The sequence below is a fragment of the Zootoca vivipara genome, chromosome 12 (assembly GCF_963506605.1).
Source record: "Zootoca vivipara chromosome 12, rZooViv1.1, whole genome shotgun sequence".
NCBI classification, from domain to species: Eukaryota; Metazoa; Chordata; class Lepidosauria; order Squamata; family Lacertidae; genus Zootoca; species Zootoca vivipara.
The window spans coordinates 2,551,523-2,578,971 of NC_083287.1; the positions used below are offsets into that span (position 1 = coordinate 2,551,523).

General features: G+C 42.1%; 1 protein-coding gene across 1 annotated transcript in view; it reads right to left on the reverse strand.

Annotated features, from left to right (window-relative positions):
* CNTNAP2 (contactin associated protein 2) overlaps positions 1 to 25,910 on the reverse strand; it is an 869,542-nt gene extending 843,632 nt beyond the window's left edge. The window contains exon 1 of the mRNA XM_035101355.2: positions 25,266 to 25,910. Coding sequence (XP_034957246.2) covers positions 25,266 to 25,362 — 97 coding nt within the window. The 5' untranslated portion in view covers positions 25,363 to 25,910. The remainder of the gene's footprint in view (positions 1 to 25,265) is intronic.
* Positions 25,911 to 27,449: the final 1,539 nt, after the last annotated feature.

Sequence of the window (27,449 nt, forward strand, 5' to 3'; positions counted from 1 at the left end):
AATTATTTCTCCACAGTTATTCTTCGGGTCACCAGATTTTGAAATAAAACACCTTAGGACATGGGTAGGGATGGGGAGATGGGACCCTCTGTGGCTAAGGTGGAGCCCAATGAATTTAGATGAGTCTGGCAGACCAGGGAAAACATTTTAAATATATAGCTTTTACAAAATAGCTATGGGGTTTGGGAAATCTTGTCTCTTCCTTTTCTAGCAACTAGGCCCTAAAGCAAAAAAAGATTCAGCATTATTTGTCACCCTCTGGGTGGGCCCGTCCACGATATCTTGCTGCTTGTGATGGACAAGGTGTGCCTCATTCCATTCCATGTAAAAAGCCAATCAGATAGAAAACTGAACCTCACCGAACTAAATCTGCCCTCCATTGCATGTGTGGGCACCAGACTCACTTAGGGGGCATGAGATGAGACAGGTCACATGGCATACACTTATGCATCACCAGATAAGAGAACAAAATGGGGCACATAGTTGCATAAAAATGGCATTTATTAAAGAGACAAATTTAGCAGCTGTTGTATCATTTAAATAGAAATGTATTAGGAGAAAAGACTGTGACCAAGTGACTTTTGGGTCAGCTTTTGGAAAATGTGAATTTTGGTTGATAAAATAAATTTTGACTTCTGAATTCCAGCCAACATCCACCCACCCCACAAAAATCCATTAGGTTCAGATCCACAGAACACTACACCAAAAACATATTGCCATACCAAAAACCGACCATGCACTGAGGTTTGCAAGAATGCACCAAAATAGTTAAGCAATGCAAACAACTCAAGAGAGTGCTAACAACAAGCTACATAATGGTCTGATTTCTGAAAAGGCAGGCAAGTTTTCCTGGCAGGCATGGAAATTTGATGAAGGGCAGTATGGAAATCTAAAATAGAAATAAATAAATAACATACATACATACATACATACATACATAAGCCTTATGTTTTAATGATGGTGATGATACCAATCAAAATCAGAACAAAAATAAACACTGGATTTAATTTGCAGATTTATAATGGTATTGCTAGCCATTGTGCAGCAGTTTATGCTAGAGATTTAAGAATTCATTCTTTAAACTCCTTCCAAATGGTTGTCAATCAAGCAAGACCCATTGGTCACATTTAGGGTCAGGTTGCCAAGAAGATTGCTAATATGACCCAGAACCTTCCATATCTAGTTTACAGGGTCACAGCTGTCCAAGGACATACCGGTACTCCTAGGTAAGCGGTGATAGGATGGCACTATGAATCACAAAAAATAAAATAAAAAAAATGGTGAGAAAGGGTTAACATGATTTATTATTTACTTACATATATATAGTCCATCATTTTTCAATCCTAGAACTCAAGGCAGCAGACATGTAGTTCCTACCATGGAATGGGAATAAATATTTTCTCTCAAGCCAACTCCTGTCATTTCTCAAATCATTCATATTGGCAGTAAATGCTTCAAGACTGCAGATGTTTTCTGTCTTTTAAGGGGGATTACCTTAAAGGTGAAAGTTTCCTTCTGCTCTCCTGCATCTACACATCTACACAACTTGTCACACATAAAGCTATACATCAGCCATGTACAGCAAACCAACAGAAGCCGAATAAATGAATAAACTGAACACATCTGAAACATTTCACTTTTGCTGAACATTGCAGAGGAAGGTCAATACTGGTGCACAAGCTGTTCTTGGGAAAACGTCCCGGGGACTCCCGTGTGCCTGAGAACACTGTGAAAATCACCAGTCTCAATTACACTCTTGGTCTGGTCATTCTTTGTGATCCAAATATTTTTCAAGGGATCGTAACTGTATGTGGACAAAAGGTTTTGGGAATTTATGTATATTAAAACATATTTTTATTAAAGATTTCTTGGTTTACAAAAGTATGTGCAATGTCTCTTTTTTCAAGTTACATTTTCTACAGATCAGTTTCATTTGTTGAAGTAAAAAAAAGAGAGAGACATTAGTTGTTGAGACATTAGTGTTACATTAGGAAGAAAAGGGGGAGAGGTGGAGGGGGGAATGGTGAGTGGGGTGGGGTCAGGGGGCAATGCTTCCATTCTACTTAGTGTATGTGGGGGGCTTTGTGTCAGCGTCGCTTGTGTGGGTTCTGTTTACTATTCACTTGCATTCCTTTGGAGGTGAGAGAGTTTGGGGGTGGCCTAGGGTGTGGACGTTTGTTTGTGATTGGCTGTGGTGAATTTTGTTTTTATGTGGGGTGGGATGAGATCTGAGCAATGCATAGGTCTAGAAAGCCACTTCCGCACAATGAGGTCGGTCGGGGCGGGGCCACGACTTTTAAAGGGCTCTGCAGGCGGGAAGAAGCTCCCTCTTTCTTCCCCTGTTATTCAGGGGAAGGAGGGCATATTGCCACACAAGCATTTCTGTGGGATCTTATTATAACTGGATTTTTATTGTTGTCATTTATACTGTCATTTCCCTTTTATTCTCTTTTCCAAGCCAATAAAACTCAGTTTCTAATACAGGCATCCCCAAACTGCGTCCCTCCAGATGTTTTGGCCTACAACTCCCATGATCCCTAGCTAACAGGACCAGTGGTCAGGGATGATGGGAATTGTAGTCCAAAACATCTGGAGGGCCGAAGTTTGGGGATGCCTGTTCTAATATCATCAGAACTGGATGTTTTCCCCCACTATATGAAATACAGTTGGGATGTTTCACAGGAAGAAGAAAACCTGACTCAGCTTCCAAAAATGCAGTGAGAAGCAGGTGAACAACAGTGGATGCAGGTGATGAAGGGCAAGGAAAGCTAAAATCGCCTCCACCTATAGTCTTTGGAATAGCTTAAAGCCAGCACCTCTAAAATTTAGAGGTGTGCTTGAATATCGGCACAATGTAGAATAAGGTGGGGGGTTACTAAGTGGAGTAGGACCTGGGAGAACAAAGTTAAAATAAGCCATAAAATGCACCATGTGACCTTGTGCCAATCACTGTCTCTCGGGGTAACCTGTTAGTTTTTATCAGTTTCATACCATTTTAACTGTCATGGTATCCTGGAAGTTGCAGTTTGTATAATTATGTATCAGAGATCACTAGCCCTCCTTGCAAAACTACAGTTCCATGAAGAGGATACAGTAAATGAATGTCAAACCAGCTTTATAAGCCTTGAATGTACACATACTTCCCAAAGGATTTAAATTTGTGAAATGATTCATAAAAACATTTATAAACCACTGTTCAGCCCCCCCCCAGCTGCTGTTCTTTAAAAGAAAAAAGAAAAGCCCTTTAGCAAACTACACCTATAAGAGCAGTGTGTTGGTAGAGGTGTTTAAATCAACACCCATCTCATCTATGACAATGCAGCCATGAAACTCAAATTATTATGATAAAAATTCACAACACCGCTTATTTAGGCACCCTTTCATGGCCTCGGTCCAGTATACCTAAAGGAGCGTCTCCACCTCCATCATTCTGCCTGGACACTGTTGCAGGGAACTAGGCAAGTTGCAGGGAACTAGGCAGAGGGCCTTCTTGGTTGGTGGCGCCTGCCCTGTGGAACGCCCTCCCAACAGATGTCAAAGAGGAAAACAACTACCAGACTTTTAAAAGACATCTGAAGGCAGCCCTGTTCAAGGAGGCTTTTAATGTTTAATAGATTGTTGTGTTTTATTTTTCTATAGGAAGCCGCCCAGAGTGGCTGGGGAAACCCAGCCAGACGGGCGGGGTATAAATAATATATTATTATTATTATTATTATTATTATTATTATTATTATTATTATTATTATTATTTCAGAGAGTGTTTGAGGTTTTTGTAACAAATAGCCAAGACTACAAAGAAAGCACAGAGTCATGTACGCCACCTTGACCCCCTTGGAGAAGAATAAATGCTCTGAAGATCTCAAGGCGGTTCACAGCATAAATCTACAAAATTAAAACACCAAATATGTAACATAAGGAAGAGCAAAAACAAAATAAACCTACAACCCTCCCACAGAAAGGACTACAAAGTGGTGGCGGCTCAGGTGACAAGGAGGAGCAGGAGCAGGGCAGGTGTGACAAGTGTTTAAGTGCAAATTATTTACCATCTTTCTCTCTGAAGTGACAATTTACTGGCAAACATGCAGTAAGTAAGTGCATTACCCACAGCTAATATTTAAGGTCTTCAGCTCCAAATACTGGCAGTCATTTTCAAATATGGTCCAAGGAAAGATATACAGTGTCATGTTTTCTTTCCCCAATATGAAGAAAGCCATTTGGGCTGAATGCTATCATTGCCTTCACCTGAAGGGAAATTAACAAGCCCTGCAAGGTGCAGACAGTGTGTTTGAAGTTGCTCCTGGAGTCTTTCCCACAGAATATCAAGCGACAGTTTCAGTTCTTCAGGGCACACTGGATTCAGTGTTACTGATTCTGGTACATGTCAGACACATTAGAGTCATCACCCGTTGCAAGAAATTGGCTGTGAAAGCGCCTTTGCATTTTGTCATCCAGCTTTCAAAAATCACACGCTCCCTTCTGTCTTGGGCAGAAGGAAAATGCTGCGTGGAGGATATTCCTAGCACTGTGCTCATTTCAATTGGTTACTAAAGGGCTTCCCTTTTCATGGGCCACAGGACTGCAAAAAGTAAATAAAAAGTCATTTTTCATCATTCAAGATACACTTTTTGGCCTTAAATGGAAAGCCTGGACTTTGAAGTCATCTTATTTTACTTGTTATTTTGTATTATATTTACTGTATTGTATTATTTATTTGTTTATTTATTGTATTATATTTTAATTAGGTTTTTGTAATTTTGGATTATGTGGAATGCTTTATTGGAGTGGATGTAGCAACCGAGTAATTTCGTTGTTCCCGCAAGGGGACAATGACAATAAAGATAACTTACTTTGGCAGAAGGAAATTCCAGGGAAGGCCAATGCTGACAGGATTTTCAGGAGGTAGGGAAAGGCAAATATATGTCAAATTTGGTTTTCTCTCATCCCCACCCCCAATCTTTTGTTCTCCACATTGCCTCATCAGGTTTCTTTTTTTTAAGGTCTCATGAAAATTCTTCAGCATCTTGGTGCTAATTTCTCCTAATATGCACATTGGCATGTGTTTGTGATATTAACAGTGCTCTGGGCAGGGCACAACACAGTTAAGTCCCCCATCTTAAAAATTCCAAATTCTGCAAAATGCCCTTTATGCAGTCCAGTGAGATTAATTATTCCACAGAATTTTCTTGGCTAATTTCACATTTCTCCAGTTAAGATGGCTTCCTGGCTGGCTGTGTTGTGCTGGGTTGATTTGCTAGTCAAGAAGATGGCTGCTCCCCCCCCCCACTGTTTCAGGAGGAGACCAGAGGGCGGCACCCTTAAGCACCACCTGAAAAGGCCTGCAGCTCATTGGGAGAGCAGCTGCTTTGGGGGAGAGAGTATAATTCAGCAACATAGCACATTTCTTTTTTTCTTTTTTTATATACTGCCCTTTATCGGAGGATCACAGGGTGGTTTACAATGCTTTGAATGCAGAACATCTCACATTCAATTTTAGTAAAAATGATGTTGTCAACTAGCATCCTGAAAAATGGCAACCACTGAAATCATAGATTGGACATTGGCAAATTTAACTAGATTGATCCGTCCTAGAGCAGGGAGGGGGTAAGTTGGGATTTTGCTTTTGTATCTTTCTCTCTCTCTCTCTTTTGCAATTGATCTTATATATTGGAAATCAATAAAACCATTATTATTTTAATGAAAAAGGTAGCATGGGTGAGAAAGGCCTGAACCCGTGGAAAGCCACAATGATTGATTAGGGGCCTTGTAATCCTATATTTAGGGACCCAGGTGGCACTGCGGGTTAAACCACAGAGTCTAGGGCTTGCTGATCAGAAGGTCGGCGGTTCGAATCCCTGCAACGGGGTGAGCTCCTGTTGTTCAGTCCCAGCTCCTGCCCACCTAGCAGTTCGAAAGCACATCAAAGTGCAAGTAGATAAATAGGGACCGCTCCGGCGGGAAGGTAATCGGCGTTTCAGTGCACTGCTCTGGTTCGCCAGAAGCAGCTTTGTCATGCTGGCCACATGACCCGGAAGCTGTCTGCGGACAAACGCTCAGCCTATAGAGCGAGATGAGCACCGCAACCCCAGAGTCAGACATGACTGGACCTGATGGTCAGGGGCCCCTTTACCTTTACCTTTAATCCTATATTTACAAATGCAGGTCACCCTCCACCTGTCAGTCTCTGTTCTCTACTAAGAATACCCAGAACAGGGGTCCACTCCACCGCCAGGCCCTTTCAAGAGGTGGGCAGCCTCACCCACCTTTCAATCACCTGATGCCATATAATGTCAGGTGGATCCAAGCCAACTGGACATAATCGCCAGAGTTTACATTGAAGCGGCACTCAGTGCAAGCCCTGTTGCAGGTGTGGGAACTTTGAGCCCACCAGGTGTCACTCAATGAAAACACCCATCATCCTTGGCCATTGGCCATGCTGCACAAGCAGTGCCAGATCACATGAAGGTCAAGCATGGGGCTTGCTGTCTCCCTCCAAATAGGCATTCAATATGCATACTTGAAGGTCTGAAAAGTATACTCTGGTTTCACCTCAGATCGTATAAATCTTTCGCTTTTTACTTGAATGTCTGAAAAGTAGCAAAGTTAATTCAGAATGAGTGAAAATAACATTATTATTATTATTATTATTATTATTATTATTATTATTATTATTATTTTAAAAGAACAATAATATACTACTTGTCAAAGGGGAATGCTGCCATAACTGTTCATGACAGCAATAGGTACTTTCAGTTTTGCCCTATTAATTTTAGTATATTTATTCCAAGCTTACACATTATAGCATGAATTTCGACATTATAATAAAAAATGCTGATCTCATCTATTTATGATGACACCTAGAACAGATTTGTTATAGAGACTGTGATGAAATGCCATGTGCTGCAATTCTAGGACTGAACAAACTTTGGAGTTGTTATTTTTGCAGCAAACATACTGCATTGTGTCAAAGAAACATAGCACAATGTCAACTAAGTATTGTCAAGCCATCTGCCAAAGTACTTCAGAAGCACCATTATTTCAGCCATTATTTGAAATGACAGTGCTTAGATCTGTTCATCTGCTATAACCTTGTCACTTTTACTGTTCCGTAAATTACATACATATAGATCAACCAATAGGATCCTTTGGCAATATACGGACTGTTGCATCACATGAAAGAACATTGCTTTAATGTAACATAAATAGTTCTAAGAACTTTTGCATCCTGTCAACAACAATTAAAGCATTTTTGGTTTGTGAACTGGAGTCACACACATTTGGAAGGATATAAAAAGACTGATAAAAAGATAATTTGAACTAGCATTGAATGCCATTTGTCCATATGATAGGAATAAATATATTACTGACAGAAAATTCATGGAGGTGATTATCTTTTTTATGGGTATAAAATTAGGCCAAATAAAGTCATCAGTAGAATGTGTGTGGTTTTTTATTTTTTTTAAAAAGGAAAATCAAATAAACTTCCCACAGTACTTTCAGAATATGGCATTGTAACTGGGATGTGATGAAGATGATTCAACAGCTTTGGGCCTCCCACAAAACCACATTTGAAATTATTATGGTATAATAGATCTGATCAAACAAGATCTAGAGCCAATAATATCAATAAAAAGTACTTAGCATTTATAAAGTACATGCCAGATATTGGAAAAACCTCACAGATATAACCTCAACTATCCTGTCAAATGGGTCAGTATTATTATTCCTGTATTAGTACACAGGGGTTCAGAGAGATCATGGTTTGTCTAAGGCATTCTCAAGTGATACACAACAATGCATATGACAGCCTCAGAGACTTAAGAGTGTTACTTCCAATCAAATTGCAATGTGGATGAAAATGCCCTCTCCCATCCACATCAGCCTCAGCTCAATTTGCATCATTATGCAAATGTGCATTGTTTGTGCATGTGGTTCACAACCCAGCACCCCAATGTTGTTGCTTTAATGTGTATGGATGCATCTACCTACCTTCCCTGCTCTCTCACCCTGCCTCAAAATCAGTTCAGTGTCTCAGCACGGCAAGCTCTTCTTCACCTTTTGGGAGGCCCAAGACCCTAGAGAGTTTTCTAGTGTTTCCTTCTGGAGGATTTGAATGGGCAAATGAAAGAGAGACTCAACCTGCAATAGCTCTGAGTAGAGGTGTGGATCGTGAAGCTGAGGCTCCAATACTTTGGCCACCTCATGAGAAGAGAAGAATCCTTGGAAAAGACCCTGATGTTGGGAAAGATTGAGGGCACTAGGAGAAGGGGATGACAGAGGACGAGATGGTTGGACAGAGTCTCGAAGCTACAAACATGAGTCTGACCAAACTGCGGGAGGCAGTGGAAGACAGGAGTGCCTGGCATGCTCTGGTCCATGGGGTCACAAAGAGTCGGACACGACTAAACGACTAAACAACAACAACAGAGGTGTGGAGGTATATGCTTTGACTGAATCTGGGTGGCTTTGTGCTGATCCTCAGAATGTGAAAATGTAAGAAGAGCCCAGGAGGGGCCATTCAAGAATCCATGTAGTCCAGCATCCTGTTTCCAACAGGGACCAGCAAGATGCCTCCAGGAAACCCATAAGCAATGCATGAAATGAAGACAGTAAACCTCCAGAGATTTGCCACCAGACATCCATATGCAGAGCTATGCTCCCTTTTCACATGGAGGTTCCATTTTTGCTGCCATAGCTAACAACTCTTAATATGGAATTGTAGCATTTTGGAGTTGAGAGTAAACTGGGAAGTTATCTAGCCTGACTCCCTGCTCAGCATAGGAGGACTTGAATGCTTTTAGCCATGACCAAGGGACGTGTGGCGGTAGGTACAGAGTCCCATTTCAATACTACAAAGAAGATACTTTCCTTAAACGTCTCTCTGCCGTGTGGCAATTAAGTGAACCAACTAGCATTGTATGTAAATCAACTCTGCTCTTTAGTTAGGAATCAGATCCATCTCCCATAGCAGAGCCAGCATCAAGGATCTGCACGGTCAGGCAACTGCTGAGGAACCACACCTCCTTGAGGGACCCATGAGCTCCCTGAGCCTGCTCCTCTGCTTCACCATTGCAATGTGCTTGCTTGTTTTCTCACTTCTCTCTCACACACAGGAAACAGTAGTGGTGAGAAGGAGTTGCCACGGCCCACTTGCTCATTGGCCCTGAGCTTGGTGGGCAAACAGCTGCTATCAGTGAAGAGGAAGGTGACCAGCAGCAGCAGTGGCAGATGATAGTGGCCGGAAGGAGAGTGACTCACTGAGGGAGGAGGTCCCATGCAGGCTGTCTTGAAGGACTGTCCTTCCTTGGAGGTTTTTGAGCAGAGGCTGGATACTCAACTGTCATGGATGCTTTAGTTGAGGTTCCTGCATTGCAGGGGGTTGGACCTGACACTCCCTTAAAACCCTGAAGTTGGAACAAGAAATTTTTCCTAATATTTTTTATAACTTAGCAAAACACCAGCCTTTTTAAAAAAAAAGAAAAAAGAAAAAAAAGCAGAAACCTTTTGTGAGAATTAATCCCCTAAGCAAAAGAACCAATGTAAAGCCATATTCTCATTAAAAACGACAGCAGAACAATTTCAGTTTGATGTCTCTCTATGCACTGGATTAATAGAGGCTTCCAGCTCTTTACATTTCCAAATTGCCATGAAATCTTTCATCACCCCCAAATTCATTTCTTCCTCTTTAATCAGCACTATTAAATAAAGAATGGAAACAAACTCCCAGAGAATATTGAGTTAGCTGTATAAATAACAGCCTATATTTGCAAATAGTACTTTTCTTCTTTGGGAAGCAGCATCTCTTTTATGCCACCCTTTGAACTCTAGCAGAATGTCAAACATGCCACTACACTTTGCCCAAGTCTGAAAACTCCTGAGTACTGTGCTTGTCTTTGTGGGTTTGCTTAAATAAAGGATTAGCAAGGACATTCTTTTCACCTCCTACATGTTGACTTGAAACCATTGTTGCTGTTTCTTGACAAACTTTATCTTTTGGCTCAGCTAACGGTTCTGTTTATTTCTGGTTGTTGCAGTTTTGTGGCATCTGCAAGGTTTAAATTCATGGCCTAAGAGGGCTGGTGTCTCTTAAGGGCTGAAGAAGTGCTGCAACTCAGCAGTAGAGAAACTGCCTTGCATGCAAATGCTCCCAGGTTCAATCTCTGGCATCTCTAAGTAGTGCTGGGGAGGATTCACAGTCTCAAACCCTGGAGAGATGCTGCTAGTCAGTGGAGATGACTTTGAGCTAGGTGGACTGTTTGGTATAAAGCAGATCCTTATGCCCATAGATGCTTAAATCAGAATTAGCCAAAATTTCAACAGATTAAGGACTCTTTTGTGGAATAAGATGGAAGGTCCACCATCTACCCTCAGAGAAGTCCTGAAATTGAAAGTGGGCTGTGTGCATGTGTGTGTGTGAGAGAGAGAGGGCAGGGATGAAGGGAGGAGATATGTGCATGTACCACATACACCCACTGAAAATCCACACACTGGACATTGACGGGGACCTGGTGGCGGCCGTGTGGAAATGTGCATTTCAGTCCTTTAAGCAACTGCTGCTACTTGGTAAGGGTTGGATGCTATGGCAAACAGACAGTCTATACATGCTCAGAAACATTTAGGGAAGTGTGCTGTGTTCCCCTGGTGCAAATTGTGTAATCAGTATTCCTGAGGGGCATGTGCATTCAATACAGATTGAATGCAATCTGTAAATTGCATTCAAATCTGCCAGGAGATGGTGTTCTGTGCATTAATATGGCCTATTAAGTCTCTGGGCTGAGCCCTGGCTCAAATTAAGCCGGAGTCTGTGATAGAACAGATTTCCTCATGAAATTGTTAGCCCAGTTCCCCAGGGGAGTATTTCTAGACAAGTTTGATGCCGTTAGTTTTCTCGGATAACCCAAATATGAATTGCTAGCTAAAATAAGCCTACACTTTGTAGGAGAAATCACATTGTCAGAGTCTTACCGGATTCTATCCCCACAATCAAAAATGATTAATGCTGGTAGTACTGTACAAAGATAACCAAGCTCTAAGTGCGTGGCATCATAGCATGATGAAAGGTACATAGACTAAGCTTCACCATTCAAGGCTTAATATAAAACTAAAAGCAATTTCCTTCTCCAGCCAGGATAGGGGGGAAATGAATTAAACCTCATGGCTGAACATCCTTCATAATGAAGATAATGTTTACCAGTGGTGTTTTGAACAAGGTAAACCTTTAACAACTCGGGAGAAATGACTTTAGAATTCATGATAGAGAATATCCTGCTATGTAGCAAAACTCAACTATTCACCACATGACTCAGTTTTGTAAACTTTAGTCATGATGAACAAACTTCAGTCATGAACTGAAGTTCTATTGCTGAGATTCTCAAACCTGATGACCAAAAGTCTCCTTAAATACTCTGACCCTCCAATTGCCAAGAATTAGGTAGTCCTCTTGATGGCCTGGCAATGCCTATATATTGCCTTTGGCAGTAGTACATGTGAAAAGGACCTCAGGGATGTAGTCAGTCACAAGCTGGACTTGACTCAGATGCTGATATGGCCGGATGGTGGGTGTGGGGAGGCAAATGTGACTTTAGGCTGCTTTAGAAGAATATAGTTTCCAAGATAGAAGAAACAAAAACTCTGTGTCATTTTGCACTAGTCAGACCTCCTCTGCAGTAGTCGGTCCAGTTCTGGGTGTTACAGTTTAAGAAAGAAGTACTGGTAGTCAAATTGGAACATTTTCAGAGAAAAACAACAGAGATGGGCCATGGTACAGAAAGCAACCCCTAGAGGACAAATTTGAAGGAACTGAACGTGCTGAGCCTAATGATGACATAAATGGAAACCACAGCATTACATATACCAGCATAAAATTGTTCTCGAAATCTGGCAGTTTTCATACCAGGTCAAGTTCTACATTCCTTGCCATCACAAAAAGCCGGTGCTCATTATATTCTGGGTGATACTGTTGCTTTTCGGCCATCTCCAGGGCCTGGGGGTTTCTACAAAAAAAAACCGAAGCGGCTTATTGGGTTGCCTGAGCCTGTTGTTGTGCATTCTAGTTAGCTGCACTCTACAGAATACACACTGTTGCACAAAATACACACTGCTGATCTACAACCATTAAATCTTCATTCTGAGATATATTTTGCCCGCATGAGCTTTTTCTGCCACCACCAGGAATATTTGCAGTCAACCTGTGGCAAGATCTGCATGGAGCTCTGGGCTGATTTATGCAGTATCAGAGCAGGGACAGCCTTCAGGTGCTTGCAGGCTGGGCCCAGGATTCAATCAATCAGATTTTATTTGACCGTCAGTCAGAAACAAACATTTATCCATACAAAAGGTCCAGAATTCAAGGTGGCCTGATTATTATAAATATTATTAGCCAGGTATGGTCAAATGCCCCCATACAACCTCGCTCATCAGCCATATATACACATTTCATGTGTTTCTGTGTGGCTTGTGTGTGTCTCTATGCCAGAGTGATTGTGCTCCATAACCGAGAAGTTCTTACGGCAAGATCATTCCAACTTCATTACACATCCTGACCACTGAGGCCACTCTGAGAACGCAATATAGAGAACTGCCAAGTGAAGGAGGAGCCTGGTGTCTCCTCAGTAACAAATTCTCAGGCTGAGGGACTGCAGCAGACCACATCGCTTCATAGCAAGTACAGTGGTGCCTCGCTAAACGAATTTAATTCGTTCCACGGGTCAATTCGTATAAGGAAAAATTCGTCTAGCGAATCCCATAGGAATGCATTGAATTATTTAATTTTATTTTTTGTCCATAGGAACACATTAATTGAATTTCAATGCATTCCTATGGGAAACCGCGATTCGCTAGACAAATTTTTCACAAAATGAATTCGTCTTGCGAGGCAACCTCCGCTCAAAAAATCTCTTCGTTAAGCGAAAAATTCATCTTACAGGGCATTCATCTAGCGAGGCACCACTGTAGTGGTACAGGACTGGCTCTATGAGACCACTTGATCACCAATGCGGGTGATTAGCAGCCAAACCTAACAAAAGCGTATTCCTACTAGTTAACCTGAGAAGGGGCTAAGTACCACAGAGCTGTATTGATGATAAACAGATACTCAGACCATAGAAATACAATTGGAAGAGAGGGCTCTGTGTACTTCTCTTTTTCTGTTATCATCCATGAGGGTGCAGCTGTGGCTCAAGGAACATGCCTGAAGCTGTCTATATTACAATCAGATGCCAAGGATGGGATTTTGAAACTGTTCAACCACACACATGGGCACCTGGAGAGATAAATTGCAATTCATATATATATAACCCATCCCACAATCAGGACACGGGAAAGTCAGGGCTGTAGTGCATAGCAGCAAGCTGCCTGCTGGTCCTTCCTCTCATCAACAGCCTCAGTGGTACAGGAAGCAGAAATCCCCTCCATAATCCACAGATACATTTGCCCTGGCTTCTCAGTATCTGAGAAATCCCATGAAAATGATATGGCAATATAGCTGTTGTTCTCTCTTAACACCCTTACTACCATTCTGTATTACGTACTAACACATAAAGCCTTGCTACCGCCAGTGACGTTATCATAAAGTCCATGTATCTTGGTCATAGTTCAGTATACACACAGAGAGAAACACACATCTCAGCAAGTTTTTAAGTGGTTTGCTGAACAGAGTGGGGTGCTGAACTGGGCCTTAGGATGCAGCAACACTTAATAGCCTTTGAATGATTCTTTTAGTTACATTTCTCTGCGTGTATTTCAATTATTAATGGGGGCGGGGGGAGAAAATCCATGCCTGAATATGTTTACCAATAAAAGTATAATCCACCCAAGCAAAGCTATAATTCATATTACAGCTTCCTTGCACATAACTGTATTGACTCCTATCGCATCTTCTCTTCAGAAATAACTGCAGATTCAACACACTATAGATCAGGGTCATGCATCATTTCCATATACTTGGGTAATACAGTATATGATAATGTTATTAGATAACTATTAGCAAGCTCATTACCAGACATACCTATGTTTTGCTGGAGGAATCCATTTTTAGAGCATGCACAGTCAAAAGGAAAATATTGTACTGTATTTCTTATCCACTCAGTTTTGTATCCGTGCTTCTTGCTTCTCAGTTTAGAAAGCCATAGACTTGGCTGAGTTTCCTAATATGCATAGGCAGATTAGTATCACCCATAGTTCAGACCATAAATATTGTTACAAAAGTTGGGTGTCTGCCCCATCTCTGCCGAGCAGTAGCAAGAGCCCATGGGGTCCCAGGCACCCACACAGGGTCAGTTTCCCTTTGGAGAATTGAAGACATGGTAGAGACTGTTGTGGCTTTAAGAATTATGGTTTATTCACCTATTTACACCTTTAGTCTGCATTGAGGAAGTCCAGATCTATCCAAGAGGGACGGGTACCTAGGGTTGTTATATGTCTGGATTTTCCCAGACACATCCTCCTTTTCAGGTTTAAAGTTGCTTTCCAAGACAATTTTTTAAAATTTGGCAAAATGTCCATTTAAAAACAACAACAAAAATTTAAAGGCACAGAGGTAAGCGGTGTTTCTGTGCACTGCTCTGGTTCGCCAGAAGCGGCTTAGTCATGCTGGCCACATGACCTGGAAGCTGTACGCCAGCTCCCTCGGCCAATAATGCGAGATGAGTGCCACAACCCCAGAGTCGTCTGCGACTGGACCTAACGGTCAGGGGTCCCTTTGCCTTTTAGGTTGTGCCAAACATTTGCCCATTTCAGTGTCAGAACCCAAAATAGGGCAGGGGATTAAATATTTCCCCAAATCCCCAAAACACTCACATTTTTTGCCTACAGGTATTTGCTAACATAGCTTTGCCTCCCTTCTGCTGCTTCAGTATCATAGTCACACTTATTTATTGTTATTTATTATTAAATTTATAAGGTAAAGGTACCCCTGACCATTAGGTCCAGTCACAGGCGACCCTGGGGTTGCGGCGCTCATCTCGCTCTATAGGCAGAGGGAGCCGGCGTTTGTCCGCAGACAGCTTCAGGGTCATGTGGCCAGCATGACTAAGCCGCTTCTCATGAACCAGAGCAGCGCATGGAAACGCCATTTATCTTCCAGCCGGAGCGGTACCTATTTATCTACTTGCACTTTAACGTGCTTTCGAACTGCTAGGTGTATACCACCCAATACCTGCTGTTCTCAGGGCAGTTCACAACATAAAGTTACAATGTAAAAAAAACTCAAAATACGTAAAACTAGGAACAAACACAACCTTGTAATCCCCCCTTCCACAACACATTTAAAAGGGCATTGGATGTCAATCAGCCAAAGGCCTGGTTAAAGAGGAATATTTTTGCATGGTGCCTAAAGATGCTTATATAATGAAGACACCAAACAAACCTCCCTGGGAAAAGCATTCAACAAATGGGAAGCCACTGCAGAAACAACTCCATGCTGCTCTTTAAACCTCTAGCTTGTGGAGTTTCAATTAGCAATGCTGGGCTGTTTTCCAAAGGGCTTTCAAACAGGCCATTGCTGCACTTTGAAATCCCAACCTCAAGTAATGTCACGAGTGACAGGTGCAGGTAGGTAGCCGTGTTGACGAAAGCTCATACCTATGACAAACTTAGTTGGTCTCTAAGGTGCTACTGGAAGGAATTTTATTTTTATTTTTTATTTTGAGAGGCAGGTGGGCTTGGCAAATTTGGCCCACTTGGGATAGAAAGGTAAGGATTGGGCCCACTAGCCATAAAAGGTTCCCCACCCCCAACTTAAAGGATATCAAAAATGTAAATGGACTTAGCAGCAGGCTACCAAAAGGGTTAGGGTTAGGATTAATCTAAGGTTAACATTCAAAGTGACTTCAAAGCTCAAGGAAGTGCGCCACCAATCCTTTTGGCTATGTGTTCATGTCTGAAGTAAACAAAGCCAATTGGGAATGAGAGCAATTCTTTCTGCAACCGTCTCATGGTGGTACTTGTCAATTATTACCATGCATATATTATATGCTTTCTATTTCAGTGCAACCCATAATAATAATAATAATAATAATAATAATAATAATAATAATAATAATGGAAAGTGGAAGAGCTATTCAACACTGCCAAACAGGGTCATGAAATGTGCTTCCTTCCCCTTTGTCTCAGTTACATACTCACTCTGTTCTCAATGCTATGAAGGATGAAAATATTGTACTCTGAATTATCGCTGCTAACATGTGGCACATTTAATCTTTGTAGTTGCACTGATGAAATTTATAGACATGATTGTGTGGAATTTGTATTTTCTATCCTTGACATTTTATATACATGTTAATAAATTGTGGACAGTACTTTATTAGGCAATCTTGTTATTATTTGACTTAGGTAAGAGCTTATGTTGTTGCAGTTGTTTTGATTGTTATGATACCTTTGGGAACAAACTGAAAACTGATACTAAGAGGAAGAGATTCTAATTCAGAGTTGAACACTGACACAATAAACTATGGTTTGGAACTAGCTGTATCTCTGGCACTTAAAGCCAAAATTTATATTACCAGAAAAATGTTGGCAGTGAAAGCAGGTAAAACATAGTCCCAAAAGGAGTGTTGGTACTTACTTAACTACCTTCCACTGTAGAAAAATATAAGCTATGTGCTGTGTCTTTCCATACAGTATACAAACAATCGATATTTTTGGTGTTATTACTGTCAGGAGAGATTCTGAAGCCTTAAAGATTATATGATAAAAGTGTCTTAGTCAAGCCACAGCAATCAATTGTGTGCCGTTAAAATCATTACATTACATAATATATCAACAAGTTCATTTTAGAAAAGGGACAGTTGTGAGGTGGATAGAAACTTGGGAGCCAGAACAGTTATGAGAAGAGGCCTGCAGAATTAGTATTCAGAAGGCTTCTTTGTGAGAAAAGCCAAAGGGTTTTTAAGGTCCTAATTGGGAACCAAGTATTTGACTGTGGACATAAGTTCAGCAAACTTTGGCTAAAAGCTGATCCATTGACTATGCACTGAACAGAAGGATAATATACACTACTAAATGTGAATTTATTCATAAAGTCATGTAAAGTATAAGAAAGAAATCTAAAAATCTTACATCTGTGCCAGGTTTTGCTCCAGTAAGATCCTGTTTGTAGTGGGCAGTTCTTTAACATTTTCTTATCAAATTACAATGCCACTTTTCATAGCAGCATGCTCAAGGCACTTTACTGTATAATGAAAGCATGCATTGAACAATTGGATTTTTCCCCTTTAAAAGCAGCAAAACCAAGCCAAAATTAGCAACCGTATACAAAATGTAGCACACACACACACATACTGTCCTTGGTTCTTTACAGCTAGTTTCATGCCATAGGGACAGTCCAAACTTCTGCAGGACACAGGCAGAGAGCGCCAGCACACAGAGTATTCCAAGGCAAACTACAAAAGGGTGCCCCCCGCCTGGCCAGAGATAAGGGGTGAGTGAAGATTTACATCAGGAACAAGGGGGAATAAAGATCTACACTGGGAACAAGGGTTGGAGGAAACTAGTACTGTAGCACCTCCTATTGGCTAAGAGGTCATGGTAGAGGTGGCATGGGGGGAACAGATCGGGCCTCCAAGGAGTGCCCCACAGCTGTCACTGCCACCATGACAATGCAGATCTGCTGCCCCTGTGGATCCTGCCACCCAAAGTAGTTGTCTCACCTTGCCTCATGGGTGAGCCAGCCCTGTGTGGTGGCCTGTGGAGGACAGGGCTATTTAATCGTTCCCTGACTTCCCCAAAGCCTTCTGCATTTTGTTTGTATGTGGTTGAAATGGTTTGTCGTCACCACTCTTCGGCTCCTAAAGACCAGCCTGGGGTCTTGGGAAAGGGACGGATAAAATGCCTCTTCCCTTTGGAAGGGTTGCCTCCCCTAGTTTGCTGTCTGCAGTGAGTGTCCTGCACTACGATTCCCTTCTGCAAATCTGATGTGGCTCAGTTTGCCAAGCTTTTGTGTCTTGCCTCCTTGTTTCCCCTTCACCCCAGGAGCGCAGGGAGGACAAACATAGGGAGCAAAGGTGGAAGCTGAGGGCTCCCAGGTTCCTTTGTTGGCACCAATCGAGATGCGTGCCACATCCGAATTCAGATTCGGACTAGACAGACTTTTTAGCTCTGTCATGTACATGTGTATATAATAAAAACTCTGTAAAAGCTACGGAGTTTGAAGCCTCTCACTTGTGAGAAGCCAACAAGCACCCTTACAATGACTTCCCTTTACAGGTAGGTAGCCATGTTGGTCTGACGTAGTTGAAACAAAATAAAAAAATTCCTTCCAGTAGCACCTTAGAGACCAACTAAATTTGTCATTGGTATGAGCTTTCGTGTGCATGCACACTTCTTCAGATACACTGAACCAGATATAAGCATCTGGTGACTTCTCTTTCAGTGTATCTGAAGAAGTGTGCATGCACACGAAAGCTCATACCGATGACAAACTTAGTTGGGTCTCTAAGGTGCTACTGGAATGATTTCCCTTCTTCTCTTTCCATGGTTCATTTTGCATATCATAAATCCCTGCCTATTTTACATAAACTAAACCATTCAGTAATCCATTATTACATCCATCAAAACCTGTTTACACTGGAACTTTTTATAATAAATTGCTGTAAGTCCATCCGGCCCCAGTGCTTTTCCCATCTTCATTCTCTGTATTGCCATTTGTACTTCCAGTATCCATATGGGTGGTGGATTATCATGAAGAAATCACGTCTGAAGTGTATGTAGACAAGGATGTCAGCATTCTCAATGGTGCATTTAAATAAATGATTTCACAGGGTTTTACTTATATATATATATATATAAAAGAATGTTTATACTGTGTTCGGATCAAGTAGGATACCCAGAGTAGCAAACCAACATAACATAACATATAACATAACATAAAACATAACATAACATAACATAACATAACAACATAACAGCAATCCCAACATAAAAGTTAAATCAGACCAGCAGCAATTACCATCTAAACATCATCCAGCATACAATCTCAACTGAAATTAAACAATAAAGGTTAGAGCTATGCGAGGAAAGAGAATAAAGAGTTTGTTCATATTGGTCACTCTAATATATAACCATCAGTTTCCTACCAACTCCTTTCCCAATTGTATTCCTTCCAATGCACTTACAAATTTTGCATTGTGATTATGGTTATGGTTATTATCAGCCAAGACAGGCCTTTTTCACAGCCTTATAACCTAATAGACATGATACAAAAAGAAAAAAGAATGGTGAGCAGATAAACAGCACAGAGAATGTTCAAAGTTTAATCTTTGGATAAAAGAACCACAGCTAGCAAGATAAGAAAAACATCTCCCTGGGATCTTGCAGAATTGCTATTAGTCATTGTAAGCATTGGATGGGTTTGCATGATGATATAATAGTCAAAACTATGGCTTCACAGGACTGCAAATGTTCAGGTTCCCTGAAAGGAGCTCACAGCTGTTTTACTCCTCCCCAACCCCATTTAATGCCACACTTCACTGAGCTAAGCCAAGGTTTGGCTCAGCAGGTCATCTGAACCAGAACTCATGGTTAAGCTTGAGCTAACCACAAGATATATTGAAGAACAGGCCTTAGCTACAGTTTGTGGTTAGTGAATGACTGCCCTGAGACCTGTGGGTACAGGGCGGTATACAAATTCAATCAATCAATCAATCAATAGCTTAACCACCAGTCTAGTTGGGACAAAACACAAAGCCAAACTTAGCTTAACTCAGCATAGCATGGCAGTAAAAGGGACTAGGGTGCAGAAAAGAGGCTACAAGCTCCTCTGTCGGAGACCACACATTTGTACAGCCTCCCTCAATTACTGTGTTTGGTGGAATTAAAACTCATTTCATGTGTGTTGGCAATCTATAGAGATGTGTGACCAGTAATGAGACATGCCACTCTGTGTCAATGTATATGGAATCTAGATCTTCCCAAGAGAACACAGAATAGGATCCTGCCCAGGTGTATAAGGCAGGGACATATACACAGTTTATCGCTCCAAGTCTTCACATAGTGCCATATCTGGAATATTTCTAAGCATTTTCAGAAACTGAACATGACACATGATGCTTTACAAGGATTCACCAAGGCCTGAGCTGAAATGACTGAGGAACTCCTCAAGGAAAATTTGTTCTCCTGTGAACCAGAAGTCAGATGCACTTACCCAAGTGTAGCTGTAGCTTTTGGCTTTTGATTGGAACATTAAATATTGTTACATTAGTCCCTGTCACAGCTGTTGCTGCCGATGAAAGAGGGTTGTCTGGGCTTTAATGTATTAAGTATATAAACATGAAGAAAACTTGAGAAAGCTCCGCGAGTCTTTTGGAAACCAAAACACAGGAGGCCAACACTTCGAAATATTGATGGTGATTGGTATTAACCAGATTGGCCATCAGTGCATTGCTTATGTTCTGCCAACTGCTTTGGGTAATGACTGTGTTTGCACACACAGGACAACATGAGCAGTCAGTGGAAGTGTATTGGGCAAAGAGGGCTCAGCAGGGCAATTTTCAACCATGCTGGACACCAACAGAACATTAATGTTAGAAGCCAAACAGTTAGCTAGCCTGGCAGTTTTGGGGTTTTTCCCAGCGATTGTGCCTTAGGCATATTGTCTTGGCTGCTGCACCCACACGCTAGTTTGTGTGAAGCACAAACAAAACATCCAAACATAAATGAAAAACCAATAGGCTGCAGATTGTCAACTGGCCAACGGTTACTTTTCTTTTATTGAAGCACACCATTAAAAGATGCATAAATGTAAATGAACTTAAAACCAGTCTGCTTCTCCACCCTTGCAGCCAGATGCATTAAGAAATCCAGAAGAATTAGTACCTAATCTAGCAGCTAGCAAAAGGAAAATATTTCTACTGTATGCAGGGCATGGCTAAATATTCCTTCCTTTTGAGTTGAGTTGCAAGCAAAAATGGATCTTTTAAGGACAGAAAGAAACGTGCACTAAGAGAATGTTCAGCATGTATAAATTATCCCACTCCTTCCTAGAATTGCAGTGTTTTCTACAATTGGTAAGAAGTAAAAGATCCATTTCAGTATATCGCTCACCTAAAAATAATAATAATACACAGGCGTAAGGGTGAGATTTAAATTCAATTAAAAATTAATTAAAAAATAAGAATCAGATGACCATTCCATGATCTCTCTGAGGGTAAGGGCTATTTGACAATGGAACGGACTCCCTTGGAAGGTGGCAGACTCTCCTTCCTTGGAGGTTTTTAAGCAGAGGCTGGTTTGCCATCTGGCTTTAGTTGAGATTCCTGCATTGCAGGGGGTTGGACTAGATTGCCCTTGGGATCCCTTCCAATTCTACACTTCTATGATTCTGTGATTCTAGAAGCTTTTATCACCTAACTATTTTCAAAATGTCATTTTGTAGGACTGTAATAATTACATTATCACCATTGGCCAATTCACACACACATAAAAATCACAAAACAGTGGATACTTTTCACATTGGGTAATATGTATGGCTGCTGCAGGAAAGTATGGATATTGGCTGGCCAATGTACACACTACCCCATTGTCAACGTCCACTGTGCATTGCCGGGAAGCTATGCATGTTATTTATACATTTGGACAATTTATGTACCACTTACATTAAAGCAACATTCTAAGCATTTTACTGCCTAGGTGGCATACGTTGATCAGGCTGTGGGCTGAATTCCCTGCTCATACTGTCCGTTTCTGTGCATCTTCCATACCTTCGTATGAATTAGCATCACTACTAATGATGTGTCTGTGTGTCAGTCAACATATATTGCACAGTGTGCATACATGTGCATAATAAAAGGTTTCTCTGCATGTTGGGTTTTTACTCCCGATCAACACAGGGTGATACATTTCACTATCAGCTGAGCTATAGAAACTATCTTATTGTTATAGTTTCAATTGCAGTTTCCCTAGAAAGGTGCCTGCTAGGAACCAACTTCACTCACACATAAACAAGGAGAACTGAGCAGAACCCTGCTGGGAAAGGCAATGGTTCCATAATTAGGTTGCATTAAACTATCTATAGAAAGCCCCAAAAGTGCTCATTTGGTTACATTTATGTACTGAGTAGAAAAGATAATTTGCCAAGAAGAGCCCATAAGCGGACACACTGCCTAAGCCTGACTGCATTTTCTTCCTTCTCAGCCTATTCCAAAGTGAGAGGAAAGGAGGAGAAAGTATTAAATTTTATTATCCATGTTACTTTTTGTCTTGTGATGACCTCTCCTGGCTAAGCTGTTCATTATCCTTGATGCAAACAGTTAAGAGTCATCAGATCATTGTTTTTAAACCTTGTCATAAGACCATCAGTAGGTACAGCTGCTTATGGTTGGGTCTGATAAATATTACCTTCCAATACGGTACTGTTTGCAAAGGATAGACCATTTTATTTACATTGCATTATTATTATAGTATATATCAAACTCATACTTATTTCAAACTATAAAATGGTCATATTAAAATGTGAACATTTGCTCTTGATGACCTTTGAACAAATAATTATTATTTTTAGTGAAACGACTTGGCCAAACCATATGGAAAAATATGTAAAAGTTTAAAAAGAAGTATTTTCAGCTCTCTCTACTAAAAGCAATATAAATACTTAACGCTCTAGTTCTTGCACAATAGAACCAACCATAGAGCAGTATGTAGTTTCTTGTGTGCAGGAGCAGCTTTCAAAACAGGAACTTGTAGAACGAGTGCAAGTAAACTTTTGGTGCTTCTCTGTCATATTTCATACGCCTTTTGTGCACACTTCCACATGAAAATGTGTAGTGACTTCAGTAATTTCCACACGCAACCAAAGATAGCCTTACATTTCCTAGTAAATAGTCCTTTAGTTTAATCTTTCAGCTCCCATTTCAACAGCCATTCAGTAACCTAGCGGGTCATCCTTGTATTTGTGGGTGGCATCTTCCAGCTGCATTAAAATCAACAGAGTTCTGCCACTGCCTTTGAGGGGATGTAGATCACCCTCAGAACTCCATACGCAGTAAATAGTCCAATTTAGTCTTCCAGTTCACATTTCAACAGCAGGACATTAAGGCAGAAAGCTTCAAAACTGCTCAGCAACAGGTAGCTCTGTAATTACCCCCCCCCAAAAAAACCTAATTTCTAAGGGGCAATCAAATTGGAGATCAGTTTGCAGATTAATTTCATCTGCCAAAGTTTTACATATCACAGTGTTCAAGTAACATTACCAAATCTGAGAGCAAACTAAACCTCCTTTGTTGCTCTTTCACTGTCACTTGGAAGTATATACCTTTATGATTCTCTGCAGGAATGTTTTTCATGCACTTTTCATTTGCCAGGATGTAATTGGGTTTGTTATAATGGTTCAAGAAAGCAGATGTACTTATATTGCTTGATTTGCTTTTTGCAACTATTCATCTGTTACCACCCAGTCCCTCTTCTGCCTTCTCCAATACTGGCAACATGGGATCACAAGGTAATAATAAAAAATAACTATTGAATCTAGGAAACTGGGAAAGTATAGCTATATGATATCCATATGTTGCATATAGAGAATGGGGTTTTGTTTTATTTTCAAAAGAGACAACATGGAAATTTTATTTACAGAAGGCTCTTTTCCAAAAAATTTAAAACGAGCAAATAATGGTTGTATGATGCCTGCATCCAAGCTTGAGTAACATTAAAACAAGTCCCACAAATCAGTGCACATGGACAAACTTATTGCATTATGATACAACACCAGAAGGTAACACAAACTAGCTACCCTGCAAGTTGATACAGCAGCAGTTTAAAAATATGATGCAGGGTACATTTACGTGAACATGAAGGAAAATGTACAAGGGTTGAGTTTCAAGACACCATCTAGAATGCACTGAGCTTGCAGCAGCCAGAGGAAAGGTACAACCAGGTCTTTCTTGACTTCCTGTGGTGTTACACACCACCTTTTACCATTAACTGGAAGACATTCACATTCAGAATCTATATAGGATAAACCATGCGCACCAAGCACAAAAAAACCCCTTATGGATTGCTTCTGAAAGAGAGCATGACATTGCTCAAACCAGTTTGCAGTGTGCAAATATTTGGTTCATATACTGAACCATGTTTTTCATTGTGTCATACATGGTATCTTTCAAATGTATCACAGACATTGGAAAATAATCCCTTGCATTTGGGACTGAATAAATGCCAGCTCTTTTCAGGGTTCAACCATGGCATTCCAAGTCTCAAGTGTGGCATATTTTACATAAACATAAACGAAATTTCACCGGATCAAGTGCAAAGTGCATTTACTTAATCACCAAGGAACTGCAAAGAATCTCCAAACTTCAAGGATCTGCTCTGGCATTTCTCCCCTTCTTCCTATAAATAAAGTAGTGCTTTTTATTTTCTAGAACTGAAGGTAACAGATGCAAAGGTGCTGAGTCAAATATCAAGACTTGTACATTGGCTATTAAATCTTCAAGGTGATTTATTACAAGAACACAGCATGCACTGCCCACACTCCAAAACAAACAGAAAAACTAGCACACTGAACCACAAGCGTGCGGAGTCTGCTTTCCAGATCACTGTGAACCTAAAAGGGAAAGTGCAGATCTTTGAAGTAAAAGCTGTATATTTGATAACCTTACAACAACCCTCTCTATAGAGACTGGAGAGGTGGTTAAATACTTTAGTCTGGCATCCGCCAACCAACGCTAAAATCTTACAGTCATTTTCGACTTTCAATGTTTCAACTTGCACTTAGCTCAACAGATCTGGCAACAGAATTAGGCCCCTCTCAGAGTGCCCTGGGATGCAACCCTCTCTCGCACCAACTGTTTGCTCATTGTTTACGTAACAAACATCCCTTTCTCAAGAATCAAACAGAGGCAACGGCTTTAGTCCAGCTTCACTGATTTTGCTTTGAGAAGGAAAACTTTGTATTTCTTCCTAAATCAAGCCTTCTCCAACCAGATCAGCAGCAAAATCCCGAATCATATCGCCCATTGCCCACTCTTCTGAGCGCGCACCAACGCTTCTGGCACTTGAAAGTCAAACCGCTGCCAACCCCACCGAAGAGTGGACAAAGAACTTCCGAGAGAGCCCACCAGCAAGCTGCCTAGGTATAGGCGAGGATCGCCAACAACCTCTCTCCAACAGCACCCTCGCCACGGAAATACTGGACCACATCCACAAGCCTCCTGCTGTTGCGGTGATCACCCCAAAGAGAGCCACCAGCGCCAAAAGAACACCGAATTCCAGCTCCGACTAGGGAATCCGATTCTCCCTCCCGAACCGTCCTGACCAGTTTAATACAGAAATGAGGTACTCACGGGAGGACGGGAGAGCTGTCCGGGCTCTGCAGCTGATGTTGCTGAAAATCCACAGGAAGAGAGCTGCCCGGCAGCCGGCTCGGAGAACCACCACCATCCTGTGCTTCCAGACTCCTCGTTAGTCCAAGGCGCCAGGTGCAGGAGAGCCGTCGGGTCCTCCTCTCCGTCGGATCTGCCCTCTGCTCGCCGGGGGTGGATCTCTCTGTCTGTTTCTCTCTGCCTCTCTCCGAATTCAAGTCCCGGGGATTAGTTTTTCCTTTCCTGATGGTCCAGCGCCCCCTCTTCGAGGTACTAAGGGGAACAGGGGTTTCGAGCGGGGTATCAGGAAGGGAGAGGCGAGGGAAAGCGCCTCTCGCTGCCGGTGCTGGCACCGCTGCAGCCGAACCCTTCCTTGCGCACAACGGAGGGCTGGCTGGCTGCTTCCGGGAGCTTCCCTGCTCGCCTCTCTCTCTATACGGCGACGTGGAGCCCACGCAGCGCCAACCGGCGAGCCAGCCACGCAGTGGGATCAAGGAGAGCGAAGGAGCGGGTAGACCGGGACCCTCCCGGCGCCGCAGAGGAGCTGCCTTAGACGCTCTCGCCTCCTGTGTTCATCGCTCTCCAGCAAGAGGAAACGCCGCCGCCGCCGCCGCCACGACTAGCAGCAGAGGCAGCATAACCAGCAACCGAAAGGGAGGGAGGGAGGGAAAGCTCGGCAGGGGGTGGGGTTGGAAAGAGCTGGGATGGGAAAATCCTCCTCTCCCCTCCTTCTGCTTCTTTGCCTTCTCCGGCGGCTCCTCCTCTTCGCCAGGGAAAGAGCCCCCTCTCTGCAACTCTTCCGCACTTGCCTAGTTTCAAAGCAAAAGCAAAAGAAACACCTCCAGGCAGCTCCTGCCCGCCCGGCCCGCCCGCCCGCCGCACCCTTTCCGCTCCTGGCGGTGAGCCGGGGTTGCTCCGGAGGGGCAGCCGGGGAAGCGGGAGGCGGCCTCGCTCAGCGATCGGCGACGCTGGTGCCGCTGTCCGTGGTGCTGAACTTAGAAGCGGAGGCTCGTCAGCCTGGCGGGGCGTTTTCCTGCTCTTCGCCTCCTTTCCCCCTTTATCCGTTTCTAAAAGGAAGGGGGTGGGGTGGGGGGAGGTGGCCCCCTGTTTTGCTGACTTCTCAGGTGTTCCCCCTCCGAAGCGAGATGGTACAGGCTCTCTGTGCTCCAGCCTCCTGGGATGCACAAGCGAAGGCAGTCCAGCAAGCAAGTCTTCCGAGCGGTCCTAAGTACTAGAATCAGAATCTCAGCATCCCGGTTGGGAAGCGAGTAAAGAGGACTGCGGAAGGCTCCAATGCAGATGTTCCCCCCCCCCCTTCCCGTTGTGCAATTAGAAGCACACACGCACGCAGAGCGGGCAGGAGGGCGGCAAAGCTGCATTAAAGTAATAGACCGCTTGCCTTCAAGGAACCGGTAATGTAATCAGGCATTATTGTAGCTTTGGTAGGAAAAGGCTTCAAGAAACCCTTCTCCCTGCTGCTGCTGCTGCTGCTGCTGCTGCTGCTGCTGCTGCTGCTGCTGCTGCTGCTGCTGCTGCTGCTACTCTACCTCTCCCCCCTCTCCCCCCCACTCCTTGCAAGTCTTGAGATGAAAGTTGCTGCATTCTAGAGGAATATTGTCTGCTGTTACCATTTGTTTGATGTTGGCTGTTTTGGTACATTCATCTCTTATTTTCTAGCTGTTCTTTTGAGAACATAAAGTAAAAAAAAAGTTTATTTAAAGGCTGTAGAATAATACTGATAAAGGAATAAAATATTTCTCAGAAATGTCAGTGATTGTATGTTCACATGGTGGTGGTGGGTGAACCGGACTCAGATACTGTCTGTCAGGAAATATTATTAGCAAATTGTAAACTAGTAAACTGATATTAAAATAGCCACTTCTAACTTAATAACAGTGCAAACTTATACATTTCTACACAGAAATAAGTTCTGTTGAGGTGAGTGGGCATTGCTCCCTGTAATGTGAGTACTGTATAAGATTGCAGACTAAGCTACATCTTCAATATATGAGATAGTTAGCTGTTAATTTTCTTGTAAAGAAGCACTGAAAACTATGCCTTAAGATGAATGCTGAAAAACAAAACAGCTGAAAGCAATGACATACCTGGAATGAAAAATGAATGTGATGAGAAGCTAACTTTAGTGTCTTCTTCATCTTAAGTATT